The 27,983-nt window shown below is 48.5% G+C and overlaps 1 protein-coding gene across 1 annotated transcript; it reads right to left on the minus strand.

Moving 5' to 3' along the window:
• Nucleotides 1-1,162: 1,162 nt before the first annotated feature.
• Nucleotides 1,163-27,983, minus strand: MFSD5 (major facilitator superfamily domain containing 5). Its single transcript, XM_069653329.1, has 2 exons — nt 27,851-27,983; nt 1,163-2,826 (listed from the first exon to the last, which is right to left on the minus strand). The coding sequence occupies exon 2, from the start codon at nt 2,781-2,783 to the stop codon at nt 1,410-1,412; it is 1,374 nt and encodes a 457-aa protein (XP_069509430.1). The 5' UTR covers nt 2,784-2,826; nt 27,851-27,983; the 3' UTR covers nt 1,163-1,409.

The following is a 27,983-nucleotide window of genomic DNA, read 5'->3' on the forward strand; positions in this document are numbered from 1 at the left end:
CAAAATTTGACATGGGTAGGAACATGTGCTAGGCTGGCAGTTAAAGAATCGATCTAATGAGCTGAGAGACCAATACCCTTTGTTTGGCAGACCCACACGCAAAACTGCAAGCTCCACCAGTCACCATTACAGCTCCCGATGAAGAGTTACAGTAGTACTCGATCGTTTTCATGTCTATTCGATGTGTACAGTGCAACCCACCAAGACTCTGGCTGGAACTGGTTGCATTTTCGAGCACATGGCTGAGAGGCATGGAAGAAAGGGGCTGAATCGGTTATATATGCAGACCATGACACACACAACTTAGTAAGAAGCAAATAAATCCGATGTAAATAAGTGCACTTGGCAATAAAACCCATCTTGTGCGCGCATGAATGAGACAGCTCACTTTAACACATGGAAAAACCAATGTAGACTGGGCACACATTCCGGAAATAGGAAAGGACTGGCACGTGACAATAGGGTTGCAGCATTGCCATTCATTCGCAAACGGAGCACTGTCACATTTTGAACGAACAAAGGGATACAAAGAGACGGGCAGAAGATGGACACAAAGGGGCAACTTAATAAACAGAATTTAGCCAAATACAGAGTCTGCTGTGTTTCCAATATCTTCGCATTACTTTTGTAACCAAATGCTATTGACTTTTTCATATGTTTGGCTTCTTTTGACAATCCGTAATGCTCCTTTTCAGGATGGGAGCCTGGCCACTAATCATATCTTGTCGGGATGGAAGGAGAAATATCTTTGCTCTTGTGGTGAATTACAATAAATGGGCCGATTCAGTTCTAGCCAAAATATATCCGTTTCTGCTTTCTGAACTTTTTTTCAAATACAAACATTTGTACAGCTGCTTTAAAATAGTTTTTCGAAAGACCAGGAGACTTGTGAGATAAAACAAAATTAAGAAGCTATTGGCAAGAATAAGAGGCTTGGGATACACATGTAAAACATTAATTTGCAAGTCAACAGCAGTGGTACACGGTAGAACTCCCAATAACACAACAGCAAAGACATCTTGATTTTTCTCCTTTTTCCACTCCTGTGCGAATGACAATAGAACTCACTTTCATTGCTCCCCTCTTCCCCCATTCCAGCTCCTATGCAACCTCCACATCATACTTGTAAATCCGGTGCATCTTTATAAATACGACACTTCCGGACGTTTGCCAAACATTTTATTGAATAAACGTACGGCACAAGAAGGCGAATCATGTCACAATCCAGTGCCCACATCAAGGAGCATTATATCATACAGAAACAAGAGAATGATGGCGCAGCAAGCATCTGAAGATCTTTATTAACCTGTGCCCAAAGTGTCAAATCTTTCACTCTGTCCAAACACTAGCCGTGGCTCTGCCATTGGGAAAACGTCTGTGAGCCACTTTGTTACCTTGGAAAGACTGTACTAGAGGTCTGGAGAGGGAGGGCTTGATGTAGATGTCTGGCTCTCTCCAGCAGCAGGCATCACGCGCAGCTCAGCATCATTTCGCACCACTGTGAAGAGGCTAACAACAGCTAGCAAGGCCATGACCATCAACATGGCACAGATACCAAACATGTTCCTGGTGCCAGTCTTATTGTCACTATCATGGAGAATAAGCATTCCTAGGCAAGCCAAAAGATTCAGGGGCACCCGGAACCAGTTCAGAACTCCCACCTGGTCCTTTTCTGGGATGACCTTCTGACGGAGAAAGCCCATGGATGGAAAGTAGAGGCCACAGGCCAACTCTATTAGCAGGAAGGCGAGAAAGGATTCAGATGGATTTTCTTGGCCTGGATATGTGGAAAAAGTCAGCATGAAAAGAGAGAAAAACACCATGAGGACCGAAAGAGACAAGATATGCATAGGCTGCAGGTGGTATCTTTTGGATGTGGCTACCCGGTACAAGGAACCCCCAATCATGCTGGCTGCCATGAAGCTGGAGAAAACAATTCCTAGAGGGGCACTATATGGATCAAGAACAGGAGTCCAGAGAAAGATGAAAATATAGATGACACTTTCAAACAAAGCCTGGATAGTGCCCAAAAGAAGTACACGTCTATCTGCCAACAGGCACCGGAGGCCTTCCATACAAGACCGAGAAAAGGAGCTCTTTCGGCCATAGTTCTCATCCCAGTTCTTCATGAGAAAAAACCCAGCTAGTGCAAGAAATGGGATAGAGACCATAAACGGTGCCACAGGACCAAAGCTGAGCCATTCAGCACAGGTATTTGCAACCACCCCAGCACAGATGGCAATCACGCTGTTCCAGACCGAAGCCCTGGAGAAGGTGTCTGCAACCCACTCTGGTGGAAAGTCATGCTTCTCCACATGTTCATGCACATACCAAACTTCAAAAGCAGTGAAGAGCAATGCGGTGGACAGACCGCCGAGGATTCTTCCAACAATGAGTACAAAGTAGTCCCTTGAGAGCTTTGTGAGACAACAGATAGAGTATGTCAAAGAAAAGAGAATACATGATTTCTTCCGTCCCAGTCTGTCAGCCAAGGAATTGGAGAAAAGTCCGAAAAGGATGCTGGAGGCAAAGCCGCACACGTAGATGATGGCAATCTGGCCTTCCAAAAAGTGGTAGTGCTGGTAGAGTTTGTACAAATAGGGGCCTTGGAGCCAGTCTGCTGCAAGAGCCAAGAAGTACACCTGATAGTAGTCCAACTGGAAGCGCAGAAATGCAGGATTGGTGCAGGGCCTGCTGGATACTTTGGACCTGCAGGCAGACAGTTCTAGGCCCACACATATTGCAAGCAGAGCCACGAAGGCGATATACGCAGTGATAAGCATCCTGTTTCACTCCCACATTCTGTGGCTAGTCGCCACTTCAAGGCTGAAAGAAAACCAAAGACAAGTGAGTGCCAGTGATCAAATATCTGCTCCTGCATCAGTCCCAAATCTGTGCCTCAGTTCCTGTATCCCACAAAGAGCCCTGTATGAACCCTAATTAATTGTGTCTCTGGCATCCATCGTCTGAGATGGCCCCCACACCTATTTTAAAATAAGTGCCCTTGAAGCATCTTGGCCTACTGATTACCACGATGCTTTCCCACAGGTTCACACTTGTTTTCTGGTCTCTTTCATTAATATCCACCACTATAGTTCACTTCACTAATACTTTTCACCATGCAATGTCTGCCGCCTCATGGCTTTTAATCTTTAAAATCCCAGAGTACCCCAACCTGTCTCCAAAGGGTTCCCTGCACACTGCCTACCAGAATCCACTAACTTCTGGCAACCACAGAGTTCCAAACTCTACCCTTCTGCCGTGCCGGAGCCCCACATCCCGAGTATTCTGCTAACTTGTGCTATGCAAATCACTAAACCTCCACATCCCACCATCTCGCGCCCAGGTAGTCATCAATCCACCAGCACTACACAGACATTCAGTGCTTCATCACAGAGCTAGGGTGACTTACGTCTCATTTTGCTAGGACTGTCCCAAAATTGGGGCCAATGTCCTGAGGTTTTCTTTTTTAATTTAAAAAAACAAAAACAAAAAACGGTCCCGGCTTTGCCGAGATGGAGGATGAATCTAAGCTGTGACTGAAAGGAAGGTATACATCCTCACATCTCCATCCAAAATACTTGTTTACCAACAATTCATCATACATTGTCAATGTTATTGTTTGGTAAATGTAAATTAACACTTAAGTCAGATCTTACCGTCGCAGGGGTTGGCTCAAACCCCCAATCTTTCAGCTAACAGCCACATGCACTACCTAACAATGCTACAGAGAATCCTTGGGGAAAAGATTTCGTAGCAAGGCTTTCAATAGCAATCCAAGTAGCAGCTCCTTTTTTTTGTAATTTTATTTTGTAACATGCTTTTGCGCACATCCAAATCCCCCAGTTTATTTGCATGCACTCCCATTTTCCCACTACTAAAGTGTAGTCACTGTTGGTTGTAGTCCTCCTTTTATGTCTGCTACCAGAACCTTTTTTATTTTGAAAATCTGGTCATCCTACCCAGAACTAGGCATGTTCTTCATCCTCTCAATCTTTTATGTCCCCAGGGTGGGTGAAAACAGCTGAATTTGTTTTTGCCAGTGAGAGCCTATTGAAGTGTGTTGACATGTAAGGGGCTTGGCGGGTGAGTGAACCAATTACATGGTGGGTGACACTCGCCAAGAGAGTGCGAGTTGAGATGTCTTCACCAGGAAATTCCCTTTTTCCACTGCAATTCTCCATCCTAGGTGTCCAGAAACCTTTAGGCTTCACCAAACATTTACCCATCGGCTCAAATTCTCCATTTGGCCCGTGGCTCAACACATCCCTGGTCTAAAAGGATGACTTTAGAGACCACCCTGGAGTCATCTGATTATCATCAAACTACACTAGAAGTCATTTCCACATCATCAGACGTCATCATGCTGTTAAAGTCATCCACAAATGTCTCCACCAAATGGTGGGTGATGAGTTGGGGATGAGTTTAGGATGAATTAATGAATATGCTAACATCATCCCTATTTTAGAAAACTGTTTGTTCCTTATGATTTTAGGATGACTTGCTGATTACTTCAAGAGCATCACCATGAAACATGTTTGTTCTTGATGATTTGGGGATGACTTACTGATTACTTCAGAACATCAGTTTGTAGGATGATATGCGGACCAATATAGATTTTGCTTATGCTTAGTTGCACTTGTGCTGAATGACCCCCAATGTGGCAAGGGTAAACCTTGAAACTATATTGGGCCAAAGCGGAAGCAATAGGCCTAAACATAGCATGCACCCCCCTGTGTGAGAATCCTTTGCCATCCGAGTCAAAAGCAGGCACCCAGGACCCTCACAATCCCCAATGTGGCATGGGTAAAGCCTTAGACTATGTTGGGCCAAAGTGGAAGCCAGAGGCCTAAACATAGCATTCACCACCTGGATAAGAATCAAAAGCACGAACACAGCACCCTTACAATCAATACATTTCCATGCTGACTGCACAAATATATGCCAGTATTCACATCTATTCATTCACACAGTATTCATGTTTGCTTTGCGCATAATCCAACAACCATAACCATAAAGGCCCACCAGGATTAAAAAAAAAAAAAAAAACACATAGGATTCAGAAAAGAAAGAAGCAATAAACAAACAGAACCACAAAGTCCCATCAACCGAGGTCTCAACTACCCTCTACCTAACAAGTACAAGCAACAACAAACCACAAACAGCAAAGACTAAACCCAAAATACCAGGAAAAATACTAATCGAAAGAGGATGCCCACTCAAAGAACACAAACCACACATCATGCCTCGCCACAATTAAGACAAAGAAGCCAGAACAGACAGAAATAATAAGAAAACCCAAACCACTCGAGAAGGCACCGACCAGCATGAGCCACAACCCCAAAAACCTTGACAATAAACATCCCAGATGGCCCAAGGAGACATACAAATAACAGAGCAAAGACCGACTATATTGCTTGCTACCTGTCCACATATGACAACGTGGTAAACAAAAACAGCACAGCAACAACAAACTGACAGCCAACAAGCGTCACAAATACAGACCCAACCAGGACACCAAACGGAATAAGCCATCCCAAACTGGTCTCCACCATGGACAATACCCCAACCAGAACAAGGGACAAGTTGGAATCCATCACACTATACACCTCTACATCACCAAGACTGGAACAACAGAGGGGTAGCTACCCTATTTATCACCCGGAACAAACCGGAACCAACCAATCCCGCCATAAACCATATCGGTCTACTCGACGAAGAGACTGACCAACAAAGAACCACCCACCCAACAGATTCAACTGGGGAAAACCCACCTGGAACAGAAACCCAACTAACACACCGGTCAGAACAAACAATACCAACAACAAACCGAAAGGGAAATCAAGCAAACTACACTGCAGCCTCCTCAACGTTCGATCCATGGAAAAACACTCACATGACCTCCTAAGCGAAGGAGGGACAGACGTGGCTCTTTCTTACAAAAATCTGGCTATCAGACAAGTATAAATCCATTGCGAATGAAGCAATACCAGACAATTATAAATGAATACACACCAACAGAGTAAATCTAAAAGGAAGCGGAATCACAATTATACACAAACACCACATCCGAGGATCTCGAATCACCACCACCAATGCAGAAGACTATAAATCCCTCCTCATCAAGATAGGACTCAACAACCGATCCCACATAGTATTCCTCCTGATCTACAGACCACCTTCTTTCAACCCCAACTTTGCAACAAAATTAGCGGACGAGGCCGCCATGCTATCTTCCTACAACGACAACCTAGTATACTGGGAGATTTCAACATATGACCCGTTAAAGAAAACAAGTACACAGCAAACTCACTCTGCGCCCTCCTGGAAACCTTGCAGTTCAAGCAAATAGTAAATGGACCCACCCACAACGCCAGACACCCCATGGATGCAATTTTCTGCAGGAAGGACTATGCACATCTGCGCCACCTACACCAATGGTGTGGAGTGACCACTACTGGATACCATTCTACATCACACGCCAAACCCGCCTAGCAGCCGGGTAGGAGGTATTCCACCCCAGCAAGTTAAGAAACTTGAAGTACTTGGACTTAGAGGCCCTAACAAACCTTCTAGACGCAACCGTCCCAAGCGAAAGAGATCCCACTGATACAAACACAGATACAACAGAAGACACACTCAATTGGATCAAGGCCCTTGACCAATCAGCACCAGCTAAAACATTCAAAGCAACACCCAAAAACATGGCAGCAAAATGCTTCAGAGAAGAACTCAAAAAAACCAACTGCTAAATGGATACAAAATGGAGGGAACAATACACCAGACAAGATAAAATAAAATACCAAAAACAACTCAAACTGTACAAAGCAACAGTCCACAAAGCTACAAAAAAACCTCTACGCCACAAGAAAAGAATCAGCAAACAATCCACAGAAAGAACTCTTCAAAATCAGAGATAAAAAACCCTCTTCCTGCAAAACCTCCATCACCCCATCACACATACTTTGTGACAACAACCATCTGAGAGCAAAAATAGACATTAGAGGAAACCATCAACCTAGCCAGGGCAAATACAACTGCGACCACCAGACCATAGACGAAACAGATTACAGCAAAACTCATCTGCCTAGAACCAATCACAGAGGAAACTTTTGCCACCCTGATAAGGACACCAACCTTGCAGGATCTCCAATGGACCCCCGCCCCTAGATGTCTTCAAAGGAATCCTCAACCACAGAACCCCAGCGACACGCTTCCAGAACCTAATGAATCTATCACTCAAAAGAGGAATAGTACCATCCTCCTCCAAATCAGCATACATCAAACTACGGATAAAAAAGGAATCAGAAAGCGCAGGAGGCACAGGCAACTAAAGACCAAATATCCAACCTGCCCTACCCAGCGAAAATCCTGGAGAGCCATGTCTACAAAATCCTTCTTAAACACGTTGAAACAAACAGAATATTTGACCAATCACAAGTTGGCTTCAGGCCGACAGAATCAGCACTTCTATCGATATGGGACGATTGATACACCTGAAAATAAACACAGACGACACCCAATTGGCCCTCATTCGATTGGACATATCAGCAGCTTTTGACACAATCAACCACGCAACACTAATAAAAAGATTGATGAAATGTGGCATACAGGAATCCGCACTAAGGTGGCTTACCTCATTGCTGCCAAACCAAACCCAAACAACCTACCTACCACCGTTCACCTCAAACACCAAAAATATATCATGCAGAGGTCCACAGGGTTCCAGCCTCTTCCCTCTACATGTGCCCACACTGATGAAAATCATTCGATCCCACGGACTTCATGCCTACAATTACACAAACGCCACACAACACACACAAGAACAAAAAAACAACCTCACAACTGCCTCACAGACATACAACTAGAGGACAACAAACAACTTCAAACTGAACCCGGCAAAAACAGAAATACTGCCCTTACCAGCAAGATTGGACGGAGGGAACCCACAACTGGACTGGCCAATCGGCATGGGAACGCAACCAGAGACCACCAATGTAGTAAACAACCTATGAATACTCATGGACAACGGACTATCACTGGAACCACAAGTCAACGCAATCGCCAAAAAATGCTTCTTCCTTCTACGACTACTCCGAGGATTACTCCACTACCTCTCCTTCCCCCACAGAACCCTCACAATCATATCCCTGATACTCAAGAATTGACTATGCAAACAGCCTCTACCTAGGAATGGCAGAAAGACTCACCAAGAAACTCCAAAAAGGGTGAAAAATGCAGCAGCCAGGATCCTACTAAAACTAAACAGAACAGACTACATCACTCCAGCACTATAAAACCTACACTGGTTACCAGTAAAAAAGTGCATCAAAATGAAAGCACTCTGCAACGCCCACAAAGCCTTGCACAGACAAGAAGCATAATTCCTTCAAGACAAGATTAGCCGGTGTCGCCCAGGAAGGGAACTAAGATCCAGCAACTACCTACAAATAGGGGCAAAACAATACGAAAAAAGAAACTTTGGTGGAACAGTGTTCTCTCGTCTAATTGCTAACAACTGGAACAACATGCCCAAAGTAATTAGAAATGCAGAAGACCACATCACCTTCAGGAAACTGCTTAACACCTCAACCTAGAAGGGACACCGGAAACAAAAAACACTGCAGACAAACAACTAGAGAGGAGACGAGAGGGGCCAAAGAACCCCAAACAACAACGTGGATAGACACAGTCAAGCAGCATCCAAATGCCCGCCACAGAGAGAGACACAACAAACTGACCGACTTTACTAACCCTCTTACCTTCCTGCTCCTCCTACATAACTGACGCCTCTAAACCAGATCTTGGACTAGCCACACAAACATCCAGAGAACCATTACTATGCCGACTTTCAGAGTGAACCACCCACATAGCCCAATACCATCTAAAATGCAACACACCAAGATGCCGAACTATCTGTACAGCTACGACCACCTGCGACTCTGGATCCCTTATGGAAACTAACCAGTGCACACGACCAACCCATCGTAACCACACAACACTGACACAAAACACTACCACACACCTGATGCATGGAAACTTACCCATACGGTGACAATGTGCGAGGCCTGTCACAAATGACCACGTGCAAAACACACAGACACCAGTTCCTCCAAGTTCTGAACTTATCTCACCCTTTTCCCCACTAGCCCCCCTTTTTTGCAGAGCGCCAGGAGACTGCCCCTGGGTGGTAACAGTGCACGTACAAATCAATTTAACATAATGGCAGTCATGATACTATAAGAAAACATGGCCACCATGGCTCTGCCACACACTCCTGTTGGCTTTGCCTTTATGTCTTGTCACAACAAAAAACACATCCAAACTGGCTGCACAATGCAGGCAAGTCTAGATGTTAAATGTTAAAAGGTATTTGTACCGCACACCGTCACCAACGGAATTGGTCCCCAGGCGCTCAGGCGGATCTGTAAACGATAAAGGTGGGATGGGTTAGTAGGTTGAAGAAGGGAGTAGGATAGTGAGAGGAGTGGTGTGCTGTTGGCAGCTTCAACTCAGTATACACCGGGTGCTGAGCTTTGGTGCGGGTATCGGATCGGAGTCAGTCCGCGTGTGCTGTTGTTCCGGCTTATGTGTTGTTGCAGTGTTGTGAAGAGCTTATATGGGTTAGTGGGTTACCTGACCTTTACGAATCCTAGCACTCGTAATTCTGAGGAGTGTGGCACTTGTTGGCCCTCACATTCCCATCTAGACGCGGCGCAGGCCAATGTTTAGGGCTCCATACAGGTGTGGTCGTGCCGACATTCACACTTATCTAGACGCGGCGCAGGCTAGTGTTTAGAGATCAGTCCAGGTGTGGGCAAGCTAACATTAACAACTCCATCCGAACGCCACGCAGGTTGGTGTTCACGGCTCTGAGTGTGGCACATGCTAGCATTCACGTTTTTTCTGGGCGTGGGCATGTTATCCTTCAATCGATCCTATCCAGATGCGACGCAGGCCAACGTCCATCTAGATGCGTCTGCCGGTCTGGGTGTGTTCGTCGGGTACGTACGAGCGGGAGAGTCTAGATTTCGTCTGGGTCTAGGTATGTGGTCAGTCTCTGTAGCCTTTCTTTGTGGCTGTTTTCCATGATGTCTTATGCTCTGTCGAGTGGTTGGTTCTTTGGCTTGAGTGCTTGTCCAATTTGAGAGTGGCCGAGGTTGGAGTTATTTTCATCATTGTTTTAATGTATGGGCATTCTAATGCGTCTCCGTAGTAGTTACGCTTTGAAGAGCCATGATTTTAGGAGTTTCCTGAATGCTAGGTGGTTTGTTGTATTCCGTATATTCTTAGGTAGGTCGTTCCAAGTTTTTGGTGCCTGGTGAGAGAAAGACGATCCTCCGCGTTTTTTTTCAGTTGTAGGGTTTTGGTTCCAGGCGTATGTCGGTGCTTGATCTTAGTGTTCTTGTCGGTTGATGTAGGCGTAGTTTGTTGCTTAGGAATTCTGCGCCTTGTTTGTGTATTGCTCTGTGCGTGATGCACATGGCCTTGAACTTTATTTGCTGTTTCAGCGGTAGCCAGTGTAGTATTTTTAGCGCGGGTGTGATGTGTTCTCTTCTGGGTAGCTTGAGGAGGAGTCTGGCTGCTTCATTTTGTATGCGTTGCAGTTTTTTTAGAAGTCGTTCGGGCATGCCCAGGTATAGGCTATTGGCATAGTCTACTCTGGACATGATCAGAGCGATGATGGTAAGTGTTTTGTTGGCGAACGACAGGAACGGTAGGATCCTTTTTGCTGCTCGCAGGAGGAAGAAACATTTCTTGATTACCAAGTTTACTTGTGGCTCTAGGGTGAGGTGGTTATCCATCAGGACCCCTAGGTTTTTTACAGTTGATGATGGTTCTGGTGTGGTGCCGAGCTCTCTTGGCCAGGGGATGTAGTTGATGTCTCCTCCCTTTTTTTGAAACAATCATTATCTCCGTTTTGCCTGGGTTGATTTTGAGATGGTTGAGGTTCATCCAGTTGAATGTCACGAAGGCAATTCTCTAGTGTGGTGTTTTCTTCTCGGGTGTCTTGTATGTTGAAGATTATTTGAGTATCGTCGGCGTAGTTGTAGCATGTGAGGCAGTGTTTTTTGATGAGTTTGATTAATAGGTACATGTAGATGTTGAATAGAAGCAGGGAGAAGGATGATCCTTGTGGTACTCCGTACGTGGAGACTCTAGGTTTGGATTTACAAGGTTTAATCCATATTGTTTCTGTTTTGTTTGTTAGGAAAGATTTGATCCATAGTAGGGCAGTGTCTGTTATCCCTAGTCCTTCTAATCTCTTTATGAGGATGGCGTGGTTAACAGTGTCGAAGGCTGCGGACAGATCAAGGAGAATCAGGGCGGTGCTGTTGTCTGAGTCTGCGTTTGTTTTTAGGTCGTCCCATGTTGAGAGGAGAGCCGATTCTGTTCCTCTCATAGGTCTGAAGCCAACTTGTGCCTGGTCTAGTAGGCAATGCTCTTCTATGAATTCTTGGGTTCTTTGGTAGACGTACGTTTCTAGCAGTTTGGCTATGTAGGGTATGTTGGAGATGGGTCTGTAGTTAGATGGGTCCTCCACGTTTCCTGTTGTGTCTTTAAGCAGTGGCTTGATGTAAGCGGATTTGAAGGCCTGTGGTACTTTGCCTGTTGAGATTGAGAGGTTGAGGAGATTTCTGTGGTATTCCATGGGGGTTCCTTGTTTGAGAATTGTTTTGTATATGTCCGGGGGGCAAGGGTCTTCAGGAGAGCCCGATTTGTTGCTTTGGTTTACCAGTTTGACGAAAGCCTCAACTGATATTTCTGGGAAGTTTCGTAGCTTGTTTGTGTGTTCCTCGTCTGTGTCGGTGGGGTTTGAGCTGTGAACGCTTGGTTTGTTTTGTATGGTGTGTTGGATGGAGGTTATTTTGTTTTTGAAGTGGTCTCCGAGGTCCTCGCAAAGTTTTGTCGATGGGATTGGCGTGTTGTTGCAGGCCGGTGGGTTTTTTATTTCGTTTATGATTTTGAATAGTTCTTTTTGACCGTTTGGTGCTCTGGAGATTCGGTTGTCGTAATGTTTCCTCTTCGCTTTTTGTATTTCCTTTTTATATGCGTGGATCTGTTGTAGGAATTTCAATTTGTTTGCGGTGGTGTTGTTGGTCCTCCATTCAGCTTCTAGTTTTCGGTTTTTCCTTTTCATGGCGTCGAGTAGTGGTGTGAACCATTTTGCTGTAGTTTTCTTGCGTGATGGGGTGAAGGGCTTTTCTTTGGCAATGTCGTCAAGGGTTGTTGCGATCCAGGTATGAAGTAGGGCAACTTTTTTGTTTAGGTCTGCTTCTTCCATGGTTGATGCTTGTGGTTTGCTGAGTTCTAGGAGCTCGGTTAAGTTGGAGTTTTTTGTGGTTCTTCAATTTCTTTTCATCATGATGGGTTGTTTTTTGGGGATGCCGTGGTGATGAGATCCTTGTTGGCGAAGATTGCGTCAAGTGTGTGCCCTGCTGAGTGGGTTGCTCCTTTGACTAGTTGTTGTAGGTTCATGGTTGCTAGTTGGGCGGTTAAGGATTTTTGTGTGGTTGTGGTTTCTTCGTCAAACCAGATGTTGAAATCTCCGAGGATGATCAGATGATTGTACTTGATGGCTAGGGTAGTGATTGCTTCTGTGAAAGCATCTATGAAAGTCGCATCGTAGGTTGGTGGTCTGTATATCAGTATGAATTTCAGGTTGGTTTTGGGGTTTACTGAAAGTCGTAGTGTTAAGGATTCGCATTTGTCGATGCTTAGTGGATCTTCCAATTTGATGGCCAGTTGTTCCTTGTGGATGATCGCTAGTCCCACCCCCCTATTTTGGATTTTCTGTTTGTTTCGATGAAGTCTTCAGGCCGGCAGTTGTTGAGGGTGATCTTGTAGTTGTCGTCTAGCCATGTTTCGGTTACAAATAGGATGTCTATGCCTCCTTCTGACAGCATGTTGTATATTTCCGTTGAGTGTTTGGACATTGATCTTGCGTTTATTAGGTTACAGTGGATTCTCTGGGTGAGATTTTGTTTTGAGTTTATTTGTTGTTCGAGTTTGTAATTGTCTGTTCGTGGAGTTTCTGCGTTGATGTCGGTAGGATGAAGAACGCGACAGCTGCTTCTTCATTGAAGCGGTCTAGTAAGTTGATAACTGGGCTGATTAGACTTGGTGTTTCTGCTGTGATGCTACTCGGATGAAGATCAGCGGTGGTTTCTTCATTGGGTCCGATTGTTGGGTGGGGGGTGGCGTTGCTGGTTGTTGGTACTTCGCTGTATTGTGCAGGGCGTAGTGGGAATCAGTGTTGTCCCTCTGTTCTTGTAATGTAAGGGGTAATGGGGTCGGAGCCCTCCCACTCTCTCTCCTAATAATGCTTGTCATGTTTGCTTTTCCCTTGATGCCCAGTGAAAAAAGCCACACCAATGACTTAAAGGTTTCCCTAAATGCCAGTCTAGACATAACACTTATCATGCTTGCTTCGTCATAGAATACCAGTAAAAAAAGTCATGCCACAGCAAAGAATGGCTAGACTGGGTGCCCCGCCAGTGCAGCCACATAAAAGCACTGCATTTTGTACTGGCATCTATGTTGGATACCCATTAAAAAGTGCATAGTCATTGGTATTCCAAGATGGCCACTGAGGAGAGAGCAGTGTCATCGTGGAGCTCTCACCCCTCGGGTCCAAAGACAGATTAAAAGAGCCTTCCCCAAGCAGCAATTTATCGATGTAGGTGGTGGAGTGCAGCAGCCCGGATCGTGTGGGGACTTCGGCAGAGGCAGTGTGCAGCCTTCATGTCTGCAGTGTCTGAGGTGCGGATGCACTGCGCCTGCTGCCGGGGCAGGCCGAGCTGAGAGACAGGGTTGCAGACCGCGAACAAGAAGAACCACTCAGGGAGACCCGGGGCGGCCGAGGACCCAGTGTGGCTGCGAGGCGGGTTGGCGGAAAGCAGCTGCTGTCGGATGGCAGAGGAGCCAGTCAGGAAGGAGATGTCTGCGATATTGGAGGCCTACCAGGGCTGGATTTCATAGAGCGTGAGCTCCCCTCCTGGCGAGCGCCAGCGGGAAGATCAGGCGGGACTGAGCCGTCCGACACGCCAGAGAAGCACCGTCTCTTTGGAGATATCAGGAGGATCCGGAGGGGCCATACTCGTAGCCCATTTCTGAGAGCTGTGCAACTGAGAAGAACACCCGGAGCAGCGAAGAGGCCAGGGAGGGGCCACACAGCGAAAGTCAAGAGGCAGGAAGGCAGCGACTCGACTTCCACCCTCCCCCCTTTGGGGAGAACTATCACAGGTCAGCTGCGCCCTGGCCCAAGGAAAGGGTGCAAGCAGGCAAAGGCTGCCCAGTGCAGGCAGTGATCACCTGCTTTGCGCAGAGCGACAGTGAGGAGTGGGGGAGCGCGGTAGGAGGGCCCCTGCCCAAGCTTTGAAGCCGGCACTTTGCAGAAGACCTGGGGAGGCCCTGTGGTGTTATAGCTGGGGCAGCTGCAGGCCCATTTGAGGTAAATATTTTAGCTGCATATAGTGCATCGGCCAATGCACCCCCACCCAGAAGCACAGCAAGGGAGAAAGAGGTGCAACACACATAGGAGATAGTGACCGGTGGGGCTCTGGCTTCTCCGGGCCAATATCGAGGCCAAATAGAGGGCTAAAGAGTCCATCTACATCCGTGGTGGGCAAGGAAGAATAAGGGAGAGGCCACTTGGACAGGCTCCGGACAGAGTGATCCTGGCACCAGGGCCAGGAGGAGGGTCATTTGAAACCCAAGGAAGACAAACAGTGGGTCACCTGCGCACAGTTAGAGGGGAGTTCCAACCCCCAGCACAGTCAAGGGCGCACCCAAAAAGCAGCATAGGGAGGAGGTTCCTACACCCTGAAAATGGCCAGAAGAGGTCTGAAGGGTGCAACATGATATCAGGGTAAAGGGGAGGGGGCAGGGCTCCCCCACCAGACCTGCCTGTCCACAAACAACAGGAAGGACATGCAAGCTGCCCCCAAAATCGGTGAAGAAACCACAGGAGTGCAAGCTGCCCCCAAATCGATGAAGAAACCACAGGAGTGCAATCTGCAGAGACTCTGACGCAGAGACAGCGAGGTACCGGGTGGGGGAGGTCAGGGGACCGGGGCAGGAGAGGATTTGGGGACGCTGGCAAGCACTGCAAAAGATTAAGCGGTCACACAGGAGGTCCTTTGCCAGTGCTTTCAGGATTTTGGGGACAAGAGAGCAAAACACCATTTGATCGCAGTTGAGCATGATACAAGCGGAACTGTCCCAATCGTTGCAAGAGGTGAAGAGGGACATAACGAACTAGAGGAACGGACCGATGCAGTGGAGAGCGCCATACAAGAGGTTGCAGAGGTCACATAGAAGACCGATGAGCTGGCAGAGCAATTAGCAAGGATCACGCAGAACCTCGAGACCCAGAGCAAAGACCTTGAAAACCGCTCGAGAAGACCTAACTTCAGAATAAAGGTCCTTGCTGAGGCGCTGACGGACAAGGATCTATGCACGATAGTGCAGCATGTGTTCAAGGACCTGCTGGAGGTGGAAGACTGGTCGGGGATAGAGCTGGACCGCAATACAGAGTGGGGCCAAAGAGGGGAGAGCCAGGGGCCAGACCCAGAGATGTAGCGATGGCCTTACACAATTACAGGCAGAAGGAGAAGGTGCTGGTGGCTGCCGGGAAAGCCAGATCAATCGGCTACAATGGCTGCCGGGTGTTGTGTTAATCGCTATTCAGGACCTGCCATGCTTCCAGGTCAAAGCTACAGAGGGCAGGTATCTGGCGGCCTCTTTACAATGGGAGAGGGGGACATATACAGTGGCAGCAATCTACGCCCCCAATATGGGGCAAGATGGGTTCTTGCAGGTGACACTGACCAAATTGGAGACTTTGGCCAAAGGGCAGATAATATTGGTAGGTGACTTATCTGGCGTGGGACCCAAGAGAAGACTGGAGCGCAAGGGTGTTCTACAACCAGGTGGTGTTATCTGCCTGCTTGAACCAACACATGGCCCAACTGTCATTGGTAGATGGAGGGAACGGAGGGGGCTACACATTTTATTCCAACCCTTATAGATCCTTCTCAAGGATAGAATATCCTGGATTTCGATGTCACTATTGGTTAGGGTCGCAGGGATAGAGCTAGGAGTGATTGCACTGTCAGATCATGAGCCCATAACAATTACCTTAAATATGGGGCAGAACGAACAAGGCGTAAAGTTCCCTAGCCACATCCTTAAGGATGGAGTCCTATGTGAGGACATAAAGAAAACAAACTTGGATTACTTTGCACTTAAGGCAACATAGGGTGTACGCGACCAGGTGGTGTGGGACGTGTTTAAGGCTACACTGAGGGTGGAGTTCATCATGATGAAGTTCCAGAGGGACAAACGACTAGGTCTCTTACAGTAGGAATTGGAAGCTAAACTTAAATAAAGGCTCAAATGGCAAGTAACGTGGGGAGTACGCTACAAAGGGGATATCAGCTGATTAGGGGGGCAATTAGATGTTTTGCAGACTAGAACTGCAGAGCGTTCAATACTCTACCTCCAACAGAGGTATTATATCAAAGACAATGATGCGGATAGCCTGTCAGCGAGGTTGATTAGGAAAAACAGAAGTGTTGAGGACAATCCTTAAAATAAAGGCAGGGTGCGGGGCCAAGAAAGCACTGCTCTACCCGACATCATTTCGGTCTTCATAGAATATTATTCATCCCTATACACATCAGATTCCCCTGAGGAGGGAGCCCAAAGGGAATACTTGTCCCGGTGCCCTCGCCCTAAGATCACTCCTCAAGAACAGGAAGAACTTGAGGGAGACATTACTCCTGAAATAGTAAGGGTGGCTATAGCTGCCTTGCCATCAGGAAAGGGCCCGGATGGCTTTCCAGCGCGTTTCTACAAAACCTTTAGAGAGGCACAGATACTGCACTTAGTCCAGCTCTTCAACTCTTTTAGGGGAGGTCGGGTACATCACCCCGACAATGGAAAAAGCCAAGATTGTGCTGCTCCTAAAGCTGGGTAAGGATGTCACTATGCGGTTCATACCGGCCGATTGCCCTTATTAATCTAGACAATAAGATTTACACCACGGTTCTGGCGTCACGCCTGGATAAGCTTCTCCCCAAACTGACTGATCCCGACCAGTCGTGATTTATTAGGCATAGGCAGACCTCTGATAATATTCGGCGGGTCGGTCAACTGACAGAAAAAGTAAATAAATCTAGAACCCCTGCACTTATACTAGCGTTCGATACCGAGAAGGCATTCCACCGGGTCGAATGGCCATTCCTCTTCCATATCATGGAGGTTATGGGACTTGGTTCTTATTTCCTCTAAATGGTCAGAGCCAACTACCAAACTCTCTCCTTGCGCCTGGCAATCAACGGGCAACTTTCCCAGAAGATCATGGTCTAACGAGGCACTAAGCAGGGTTGCCCTCTCTCCCCACTCTTAGGGGCCATCCACCTGTAGCTGCTCTTGGCCAGCATTAGGGCCTCCCCGGATATTAGGGGGATTCCCTTTGGGGATGAGGAGCCTAGAGTCGCAGCGTTTGCCGAGGACATGCCCCTCTTGATCGCAGAGCTAGAAACCTCATTCCCTCGGATCTTGCAGGAACTTCTTCTCTTTGGGGAGGTGGCAGGGTTAAAAATAAATGCCCACAAGTCAGTTATTAAACTTGACCGCCCACTCAGAAAAGGTTCAGGAATTGCGTGGTATAGTACCCTACCGATGGGTGCAACCAGCATTAGATATTTGGGGGTCAAGATTACTAGTTCTCTGTGTGCTCTTTACTGTGCCAACAACCCGCTTTTAGAGGAAAAACCACACCAGCTGCTGGCTATCCTTATCTATATCCTGGATGGGGAGGATGAATGCCCTTAAAATGGTGATTTTGCCAGAAACCCTGTACTATTTCACGGCCCTACCAGTGGAGGTAACCCAAGGTTTCTTGATGACCCTTCAAAAACATGTGGGGTCATTTATTTGGAACCGCAAGAGACCCAGGGTAGCTATGCAGATGCTAATATCTCCCAGAAGCATTGGAGGGCTGTGAGCACCAAACTTCTGCCGCCATTTTCTTGTGGCTCAAATCAGAGCGATCCAGGATTGGTTCAGGGGCGATTGCGGGACGATCTTGTGTCGAAGGGACAAAGCGGTGATGGGCTCACCGCTCGATGAGGTGTTGTCGCGACACAAGGGGGATAGACCTGCAATCATGTACAGTAGCCGTATAAGGGCCCTAGTGGAGGACTCATGGGATGAGCTGGTGAGGAGGGTGAACTTTACCACCATACCCTCCCCGCTGATGTTGCTGTTTAGGAATCCCCAGTTCACACCGGGTATAGGACGGGGTGCCTTCAATGGGTGGGTGACGGCAGCATTGCACAAACTACACAACATGTTCTCGGGTCAGGACATTAAATCCTTTGCACAGTGCAAGCAGGACATCAGGATGGATGAGAAACACTTGTGTATAAGCGCAATAGAAATAAAATATCAATTCAATGAGTAGAAGTATCGCTACTCTCAACTGAGGCCCTGGCTTACGAACCCAATGGTCAGGTCAGCGGCCAACATGGATCCAACGCCCTTTGAACGGTTCGTAAGGATTGACACTGGGAACGGCACTTGGTAGGAGCATTATATGGGATTATAGCAGAAGGGGCAAGGAGCCAGGCATGGCACTATATGGAGCAGTGGAAAACTGCAGTGGGACAGCTCTGGAGGGGTAACTTTGGACTATGTTATGGGCAGATATCCACAAGCTCACGCAGGCCATCCAGATTCAGGAGATGTGGGTTAAGAAAATGGTCCAATGGCATCTCACACCAGAAAAACTACATAAATTCTACGCAACTGCACCAGCGCTGTGCTAGAGGGGATGTGGGGAACTGGGATTGTGGAAACATGTCTCGTGGGAATGCCCGGTCATACAGCCTTTTTGGGACATGGTCCGTGCAGCAATGAATAGTATTATTGGGACTCAGATGCCGGACACCATAGGGATGGCCATTCTGGGAATGAGCAGGGTTCTGGAAAATCTACCCTCGAAAGCTGAAAGGAAGACATTCGTCATCCCGATAGTGGCAGCACACATATGGAAACAAAAAGCTGCCCCCACAGAACACGAATGGGTTAGTAAAATCTGGAACTTTGTGGCACCGGAGTGGGTGACCTATTCGATTCAAGGGGATCACCAAAGGTTTTTCTCAGACTGGGACATTGTCCTGCATCACCTGCAGCGGGAGTCATGAACTGGATGGTGCCCGAGGAAAATGAGGTGGCTGGTGCGAGTACTTGCTCCACTTGGGGAGGGCGCCTTTGCCGGGAGGAGATACGGCTAAAGTTTCTAGAGGAGGCGAGGACTATGGGGAAGAGGGAGTGTCTCAAATGGTGCAAGGGCCTGTACACCGGCTGCTGAGAGAGCTGATCACTCATCACTCACAGAAACCTGAGACTGGGAGCCATCTACAGAGTTTAAGGACTTTTGGGAGGGGTCAGGGGGACAGGCATGTGCTGAGATCGAGGGGGGGAGAAGGTGGGGGCGAGACGGGTGGTTACAAGTGTTCTTACTGTTGAAAATGCAGATAAAATATATATATTTTTTTTAAAGTGCATTGTTACTGTGCTGCCCTCTACCAGCCAAAATCAGCTCCATGGCTCAGCACAAACACACATTCCTTGACTCAATATTCACTTGCTTATTCACATACAGCATTCACTCACTCATTTCATTAGAGTATCAGAAGTGACCTTTACATACATTTTATATCCTCATGCACCTGTTCCAAATAGGCACAGGCACATTTTTTTTTTTCTGGGAATTGAAAAGTGCAGCCCTTTAGAAAATCGGGATTTACTTGAAAATGCCCAGAACCCACTTTTAACCCTCAGCACTGCAAAGTTGTGCATTTGGAGGGAAAAGAGCACCTCAATGTGCACAACTATGATGCACACATTTAAATGTACGTGGTGCACGGTTCACCACCGTTTTGGCGCAAGTGAAGTCAATGAGCATCCCATCAGTTGCACCAAACATGTTTTGAAAATCGTAGCACGATGGTTTATCCCTACTGATCTCTTCTTTACGCTGTATGCTCATTTCGGAGAGTGTGGTTCGAGGTGTCAGAGGGGAATTAGGAATGGGAAAGGGCATACGGGAAGGAACGGGGCATGGTGTTTTTACTGTTTCTGCAGCCATTAACCCCCAAATTTGCTCAGGAGCCAGTATTGTTTTAAATACCATTAGCTCCAGAGCAGATACTGTGACTGGAATCGTTAACCCCAGAGTAGAAACTGGGCATGCCATCATTCTCGCAGAGCAGGTATCCCCGATCCGGTAGTGTGTCTGTAATTATTTGCCCCAGGGCAGGTATTGGCAGATGTAGCGGATGTGCAGGTATATACTGTATCGTAAGTCATTAGATTCAGAGCAGGTATTGTGTCTGCACTAATTTTCTCCAGCTAGAGGGTGTGATGGGCCTGAAGCATTGTGATGGGCATGAAGCATTAGTGCTAGAGAAGGCAGTGTCTACTGCTGTTCATGCCAGTGACGACGACAGCAACAAAAAATGGAGGAGGCACCCCGATAACCCGGGCAGTGTCCTCCTCCTGTCCTCCCCCCTCCTCAGGACGAAGGGGAGGCGCCGGCAAGAAAGCGCGGCGAAAGTAAGGAAAAGCCTGCGAAGGACAACCATGGAAAGGGGAGGGGCTACCCCTTTATAACAGCGGGCAGGCTCCTCACTGCAAGCAGCACCCAGCCTTGGCAGTGGGACGCCCGCCCGCCAACCGGGAAGAGGACTTTGTTTTCCCATCCACCCACCCTACAAACAGGGCAAAGCAGAGGCCTGGTTGTCGAGGTCGCAAGACAACAGGCGGTGTGGCGGTGTTTGGGCAACCAAGCACAAGAGACAGACTCCGGATGAGCCAGGAGAAAGCCGGAAGGGTCTTCGCTCTTCTCAGAACAGCGCCCCTTGGGAGCCTAAGCGGCAGGGGCGTCTGGGGGGGGGGGACAACAAGGGCTCAGCTTCCCCCAAGGAAACGGCGCTCTCCCCACCCAGGAACACCTGCAGAGGCAGGAGAGGCTCGGACGCAAAGGGTTGGGAGAGTTGGGCCTACTCTGGACTCTTTTTGGAAAGAAGGGGGAAGCAGGTTATTTGGACAAGGAGCAGTTGCCGCATCTCATCTTCTGAGTTATTTCCGCTAATGTGTGCAGTGTGGTTTTTATGATATTGTGGAAAATAAATCTGCTGCCTTTTTATGCCAAAAACAAAGCAAGACTCATTCTACACATTTCTGAGGGGAAAAGGGGAATGAGCTATTGTTATGTGTCCAAAAATGGACGGATGCACGGGTTATCGGGGTGTGGTTTCTGTGTCTGCAGCCATTACTCCTAGAACAGACACTGTGCCTGCAGTTATTATCCACACAAGGGTTATTAGACTCAAGAGAAATGCCGGATCTGATCATTACTTTCGGAGACAGTACACGTGTGCAATTATTTGCTGGCGAAGGTATATACATATATAGTGTTACACATGGGAAAAGGACACTGCCCCTTTAAGGGCAGCCAAGGAGAAAGAGCGGGAAGAGAGACGGAAAGGGAGGGGCTAGAGGGAGGAAAAGTTAGTTAGAGCTGAGAGGTGAATAAAGTTGGTTCGTAGTGAATTTGGCTCCGTGTCATTTGTAGGCCTGAGAGCGTACGTATGAACGAGGTCCAACACTGGCGACGAAGCCGATACGACCCTTTGCGTGCCGGCAGCAGTTTGGAGGTCCTGTGAGCCCAGCAGTGCGAGGAGGGCCTGTGAGCCCAGCAGCGTTCAGGGAGGGCCCGTGTGCCCAGCAGTTAAGGAGGGCTCGTGAGCCCAGCAGACCAGCAGACCAGGTGGGCCTGTGTGCCCTGCAGCGTATCAGGACCGGAGAGCCCAGCAGTGGTGGCCTGCCAGCAGCAGACCAGCCGACCAGAAGATCGGGGGGGGCCCGTGCGCCCAAGACTGGAGAGCCCGGTGGCGAGGAGCCCGACAGCGGAGGACTACCAGCTACAAACCAGCCGACCGGGAGATCGAGAGGCCCGGACGCCCCAACTGAAGAACCCAGCAGCGAAGAGCCCAGCAGCGGAGGCCTACCGGCAGCTAACCAGCCGACCGGAAGATCGAGAGGCCCGTACGCCCCAACTGCAGAGCCCAGCAGCGAAGAGCCCAGCAGCGGAGGCCCACCGACAGCAGCCCAGCCGACCGGGACCGCAGCGCCCAGCAGAGGAGGTCCCGCGCCCCTCGACAAGAAGAGGACCGTGGACGCCAACAACGAGCGGAGCCCGCGGACCAGAAGAGGCCCACAAGAGGAAGGAGACCACGAGGAAACACAGCAGGCCCACACGTCACGGAAGAGGAGACCCGCAGGCTCGCGGCATCCACCCTCAAGTAAGGAGTCGGAAAGGGGTAGCGAAAAGGGAACCCCGAGTCTCCCACCCACGTGACACATCAGGGAACCAGTGAAATCACCTAAAGGTGACACCTGCAAAGGGGAACCCCGAGTCTCCCACCCACGTGGCACATCTGTAGAGACACCCGAAGGTGACATTTGAAAGGGGAAACCCCGAGTCTCCCACCCACGTGACACACCAGCAGACACACCCAAAGGTAACATTTGCAAAGGGGAACCCCGAGTCTCCCACCTACGTGACACACCGGTGAACACACCTGAAAAATTTTGTTGCCAGAACCCGAAGGTGACATTGCCAGAACGCCACCCTGCACACAAAAAGCAGAGGGTGAACAACGTGCCCCAGTGGGCGAACATACACCGCAGCAGTTCAAGAGAACCACTGTGCAAAAGCCTACCAGAGCACCCCGAGCATCCGCGACGCAGCACTCCACGCTGCACACCAAGATACCGCCATGTCATCTGCAGACGCGGCAGACCCTAATGCACCACCACCACCACCACAGGGAGCTCCCTCCTCTCATGCAAGCCTAATGAGGAGACCTGCCCCGTTCACGCTAAACCCACACCATGACCAGGGGCAGAGATGGGAAGAATGGATGGAGGAATTTGACGACTTCGTGGGTGCCATTGGCACACAAGAACCTCCCAACATACTGAGCATATTTGCAAATGTCGCCGGGAGAGAAATCAAAAACATTATACGCACGATCCCTCCACAAGATCGCACCACAGATGCAAGACTCCTGCAAGCCATTAACGAAAAACTGGTCATCTCACCTAACCGGGACTATGAAAGGTACACTTTCAACCAATGTGGCCAGCTACCTCACGAATCAATAGGGGAGTTCGTAATACGTCTTCAGAGGAAAATATCCAAATGTGACTTTGCTAACTTTAATGACGAAGAAGCCATTAGATTACTCATCATAGAAGGGTGTGTATCCTCGATGTTCCGGAAGCACCTCCTCAAGAAACCCCTATCCCTAAAAGAGGTGCTAGACCTAGCCAGGGTATACGAAAGAGTGGACATTCAAGCAGCAGCCATTGAGAACCCAAAAAAGGGAGAAACCATAGCCGCAATACATCCCTACGCCCGCCAGCCAAACACCCAACCAAGGACCAACCAGAGGTACCCGACACAACGAGCACAGGGTGACCGCCAATGCTATCGCTGCGGATTCGAATATCCACACAGAGGACCGTGCCCCGCCATTGGGCAACGATGCATGAGATGCGGAATGGAGAACCACTTCCAAGTGATGTGCAAAGAACTACTACCGGAAGGAGGATCAGCACGCCCACGATCTGCCCCTCGCACGATGGACGCACATAAAGAACAGCATCACCACGTAGACAGGAACGCACCTCTCGCGCCATCATATCAACGCCCAAACACAGTGAGAGCTTTGGAAGGACTTCAGATTGAACCAGACAGGAAAGACCACGAATTATACGATGCCTATCAGGATGACTTCATGCGGGAACTGGAACGTGAAGACACCCGCAGAGCGGAAGCACCAGACACCCGGGAACGTGACAGGGAGCCATACCCTTACCCCCCACCACACTATCCACTAAGTGGAAACGAACAGCCTCAATACCTGCAAGACGGCTACGACCGAGAGTATGTATGCCTTCTCAGCGTGGAGGAGGAGGACACTGCGGCTCCCAGAGTAACAATTCAGATGGGAAGAACCCAAAACAGATTTATTGTTGATACAGGAGCGACGGTCAACGTCATGAATGAAGACATCTATCGTGAAATAGCTTCAACATACCCCATCCAAGAGTCTAGGACACACATCTTCCAATGGGGAGCAGCCCAACCCATGACATCAAAAGGGAAATTTCAATGCGACCTACGACACAGAGACATCACAGTAACCGCCACGATACATGTGATAAGAAGCCCAGCTATTGGCCGCTGCCTTCTCAGTTATAGGACAGCTAACGCACTTGCCCTGATTGACCTACACTATGACCAGTCGGAGGTCATTGAAGGACTACCACTACCATGCGAATCCGTCAGGGCAATCATAGACAGACCATTGGCAAAAAGAGAACTCAAGAACACTTTCCCCAAACTGTTCGAAGGAGTAGGAATGCTAAAAGGGCCATGCATCAAACTACACATAGACAAAAACGTCAGGCCAGTTCCACAACACCCACGGAAAGTGGGTTTCCACATCCAGGAACAAGTATCAAAGGAAATACAACTTCTCCTCCAGAACGACATCATAGAGAAAGCGGAAGGGCCAACACCCTGGGTGTCACCGATAGTAATTGTCCCCAAGGACAATGGTCGCCTTCGCATATGCATAGACATGCGCATCCCGAATACTGCCATCCAGAGAGAAAGGCACCCAGGACCAGGATTGGAGGACATGCTAATCAGGTTAAACCAGGCGAGATTTTTCTCAAAACTTGACCTCAACCAGGGCTACCATCAACTCGTCCTGGATCCAGAATCACGGCCCATAACCACATTTGCAACGCACGACGGCCTGTTCCGATACAAAAGATTACATTTCGGCATCTCATCTGCCGCAGAAATATTCCAAGAGACCATCAGGCGTCTCATAGCATCAGAGACGAATGCATTAAACTACAGTGATGACATTCTGATATTTGGGAAAGATCAAGACCAGCACGATAAGGCTCTCAGGAACATCTGCTCCATCCTACAAGATGCAGGGCTAACACTGAATGAGTGCAAGTGCGTCATTAACAGAACAAGTCTCAAGTTCTTCGGACACACATTCTCCAACAACGGCATATCTGCAGACCCAGACAAAATAAAGGCCATCACTGATCTTCGAGCGCCGACGAACACAGCAGAGTTACGCTCGCTATTGGGAATGGCGGGATATTGTGCGCGATACCTTCCAAACTACGCCACAACGACTGACCCGCTCCGCAACCTCCTGAAGAAGAACCAACCATTCACATGGGACGCACCCTGCCAGGAGGCATTCACAGCGATAAAAGAGGGACTCACCAACAACAAACAACTGGCATATTTTGATCCTAACTGGCACACCATCATCACAGTTGACGCGAGCCCGGTGGGGCTGGGAGCCATCCTAGCACAAACTGACTCCGCAGACAACGGCCACCATGCAATAGTCGCCTACGCCAGCCGAGCCCTGTCACACACGGAAAAGGCCTACTCTCAAGCAGAGAGAGAAAGCCTGGCCGCGGTATGGGCGTGTGAAAAATACCACCACTTCATCATTGGCCGAAAATTTACCCTAGTGACAGACCACCAAGCCCTCCTATCTATCTTTGGGAACCCCAGGACGAAGATGCCACCCCGCATAGAGCGATGGGGGATAAGACTACAGGAATACGATTACACCATCATCCATAAACCAGGACGAGACGCAAACCCAGCGGACTACTTATCCAGACACCCTCTACCAGACAAAGATGACACTTTGGCACATGAAGCCACTGAATATGTCTTATACCTATCGTCAAATGCCATGCCGCCCACCATCTCGACCACGACGTTCGAGGAAAGGAGCAAAGCCGACCCAACGATCAGGGCCGCTATCAACCTCACCCGCTCCAACAAATGGAGGGAACGCCACTCAAATAGAACTGAAGAAGGAGACGTGGACCAGAAAGAATTAGACCGGCTAGCCAAAGTAAAAGATGAACTTATAGCAACTGACCAAGGGCTGCTACTACGAGGAAAGAGGTTAGTAGCACCAAGAGACCTAAGAAAGACACTAGCAATGCTGGCGCACGAAGGGCACAGGGGAATGGACAACACCAAAAGGTTCCTCAGGAACTATGTCTGGTTCCCATATATGGACATGATAGTGGAGGACATGCTCAGACACTGCAGACCCTGCCAACTGGCAGCCCAAGGACAAAACCCAAACCCCCTCCAACTCACCACGCTGCCAACGAGACCCTGGCAAAAGGTCGCAATGGACTTTTATGGACCCGTAGAAGAGGGAGGGTATCTATTAGTAATAATAGATGAGTACTCGAGATTCCCGTTTGTGAAGCAAACACCCTCGACATCCTTCGCTGACAATGCGCCCATAGTGGACGAACTTTTCAGCGAATGGGGCATCCCCAACGTCGTGAAGACCGACAACGGGTCCCCTTTCCAGGGACGGGAGTTCGCAAACTTCGCAAAGCACCTAGGCTTCTCCCATCAAAAGATCACACCACTCTGGCCCCAAGCCAATGGGATGGTCGAACGGTTTATGGCCACGATCAAATTGACCCGACAAAAGGCAGTAGCGGAACAGACACCCCATCCGAAAGCCATCTGCAGCATGCTCCGAAGCTACCGGAACACTCAACATGACGCAACTGCAAAGCCACCCGCTGAACTCATGGTGAGATACCAACCCAGGACGCGTATCCCACGATGGGAGGACTATACACCGGAAGAAGACCTAGCCATCAGGGAACGCGACGCTGAGAAACGAAGGAAAGCCAAGCAATGGGCTGACACAAGAAGGAGAGCAAAGGAACAACAGCTGGAAGTTGGACAAACAGTACTGGTCCGACAAACACAGCGCAAGAAAACGGACACTCGATACCATCCAGAGCCAAGAATCATCACAGCTATCAAAGGGCCCATGGTCACAGCAACCGGAGAACTAGGGGACATTACCGGTAACTCCTCATTCTTCAAGAAGCTGTATTTGGAAGAACCTGAACCACCAGAGATACCCGACGAGAGCCTCAATGAGGAAGAGGAAACGGAACCCCCAATAGAGTCAAGCGGCGAGAGCAGAGAATCACCAGGGAGACCCCCGAGGACGATAAAGAAACCGATGAGGCTCATCGAACAGATGTAGCCGGACTGTTATGATAAGCACGGGGGAGGTGTTACACATGGGAAAAGGACACTGCCCCTTTAAGGGCAGCCAAGGAGAAAGAGCGGGAAGAGAGACGGAAAGGGAGGGGCTAGAGGGAGGAAAAGTTAGTTAGAGCTGAGAGGTGAATAAAGTTGGTTCGTAGTGAATTTGGCTCCGTGTCATTTGTAGGCCTGAGAGCGTACGTATGAACGAGGTCCAACATATAGTCCCTTACACCAGACCACAGTCTGTGTTGTAGTTGCACAGCAGTTACTGCGCCTGCAAGCATTCCAGAGCCTGAACTGTACCGTAAATGAGCTTCGGAGCAGCCACTGTATCTACGATACCAACTACTACAGGCTGCCCTGTGGAATTTCAAAACCAAAGGTTTAGAAAGTCACGTACTTACAATTTTTTATTTTAACATGTGATAAGTAAAATACAACGAATAACACCTTTAGGTGCAACCTCTTACTCCAACGTGCATTTCCAGAGGTTGCAAAAGGGGTCCCTCTTATCGTTGTAACAACAAAGGGGTGAACTCGATCTAAGTTAATGGATGCTAAAAAAAAAAATAATTACAAAATTCACTACAAGAGCTGATCGCGAGCACTCACCTGACGCTGCCCGGAACCTGAAAGGGTGTGTTTGGTAAAGGAAGGCCTTACGTTGCTTTCATTATCAATCGAAACACACATTTAAAGTCCCTATGAGACACGATCGCATTATGTGTCTCTTTAAAAGTTTGCC

The sequence above is a fragment of the Ambystoma mexicanum genome, chromosome 3q (genome assembly GCF_040938575.1).
Source record: "Ambystoma mexicanum isolate Mex_15411 chromosome 3q, UKY_AmexF1_1, whole genome shotgun sequence".
Classification (NCBI taxonomy): Eukaryota; Metazoa; Chordata; class Amphibia; order Caudata; family Ambystomatidae; genus Ambystoma; species Ambystoma mexicanum.

What these genes read in the sequence shown, in the direction of transcription:
- MFSD5 (XM_069653329.1), bottom strand. Translation starts at nt 2,783, where the DNA reads ATGCTTATCACTGCGTATATCGCCTTCGTGGCTCTGCTTGCAATATGT.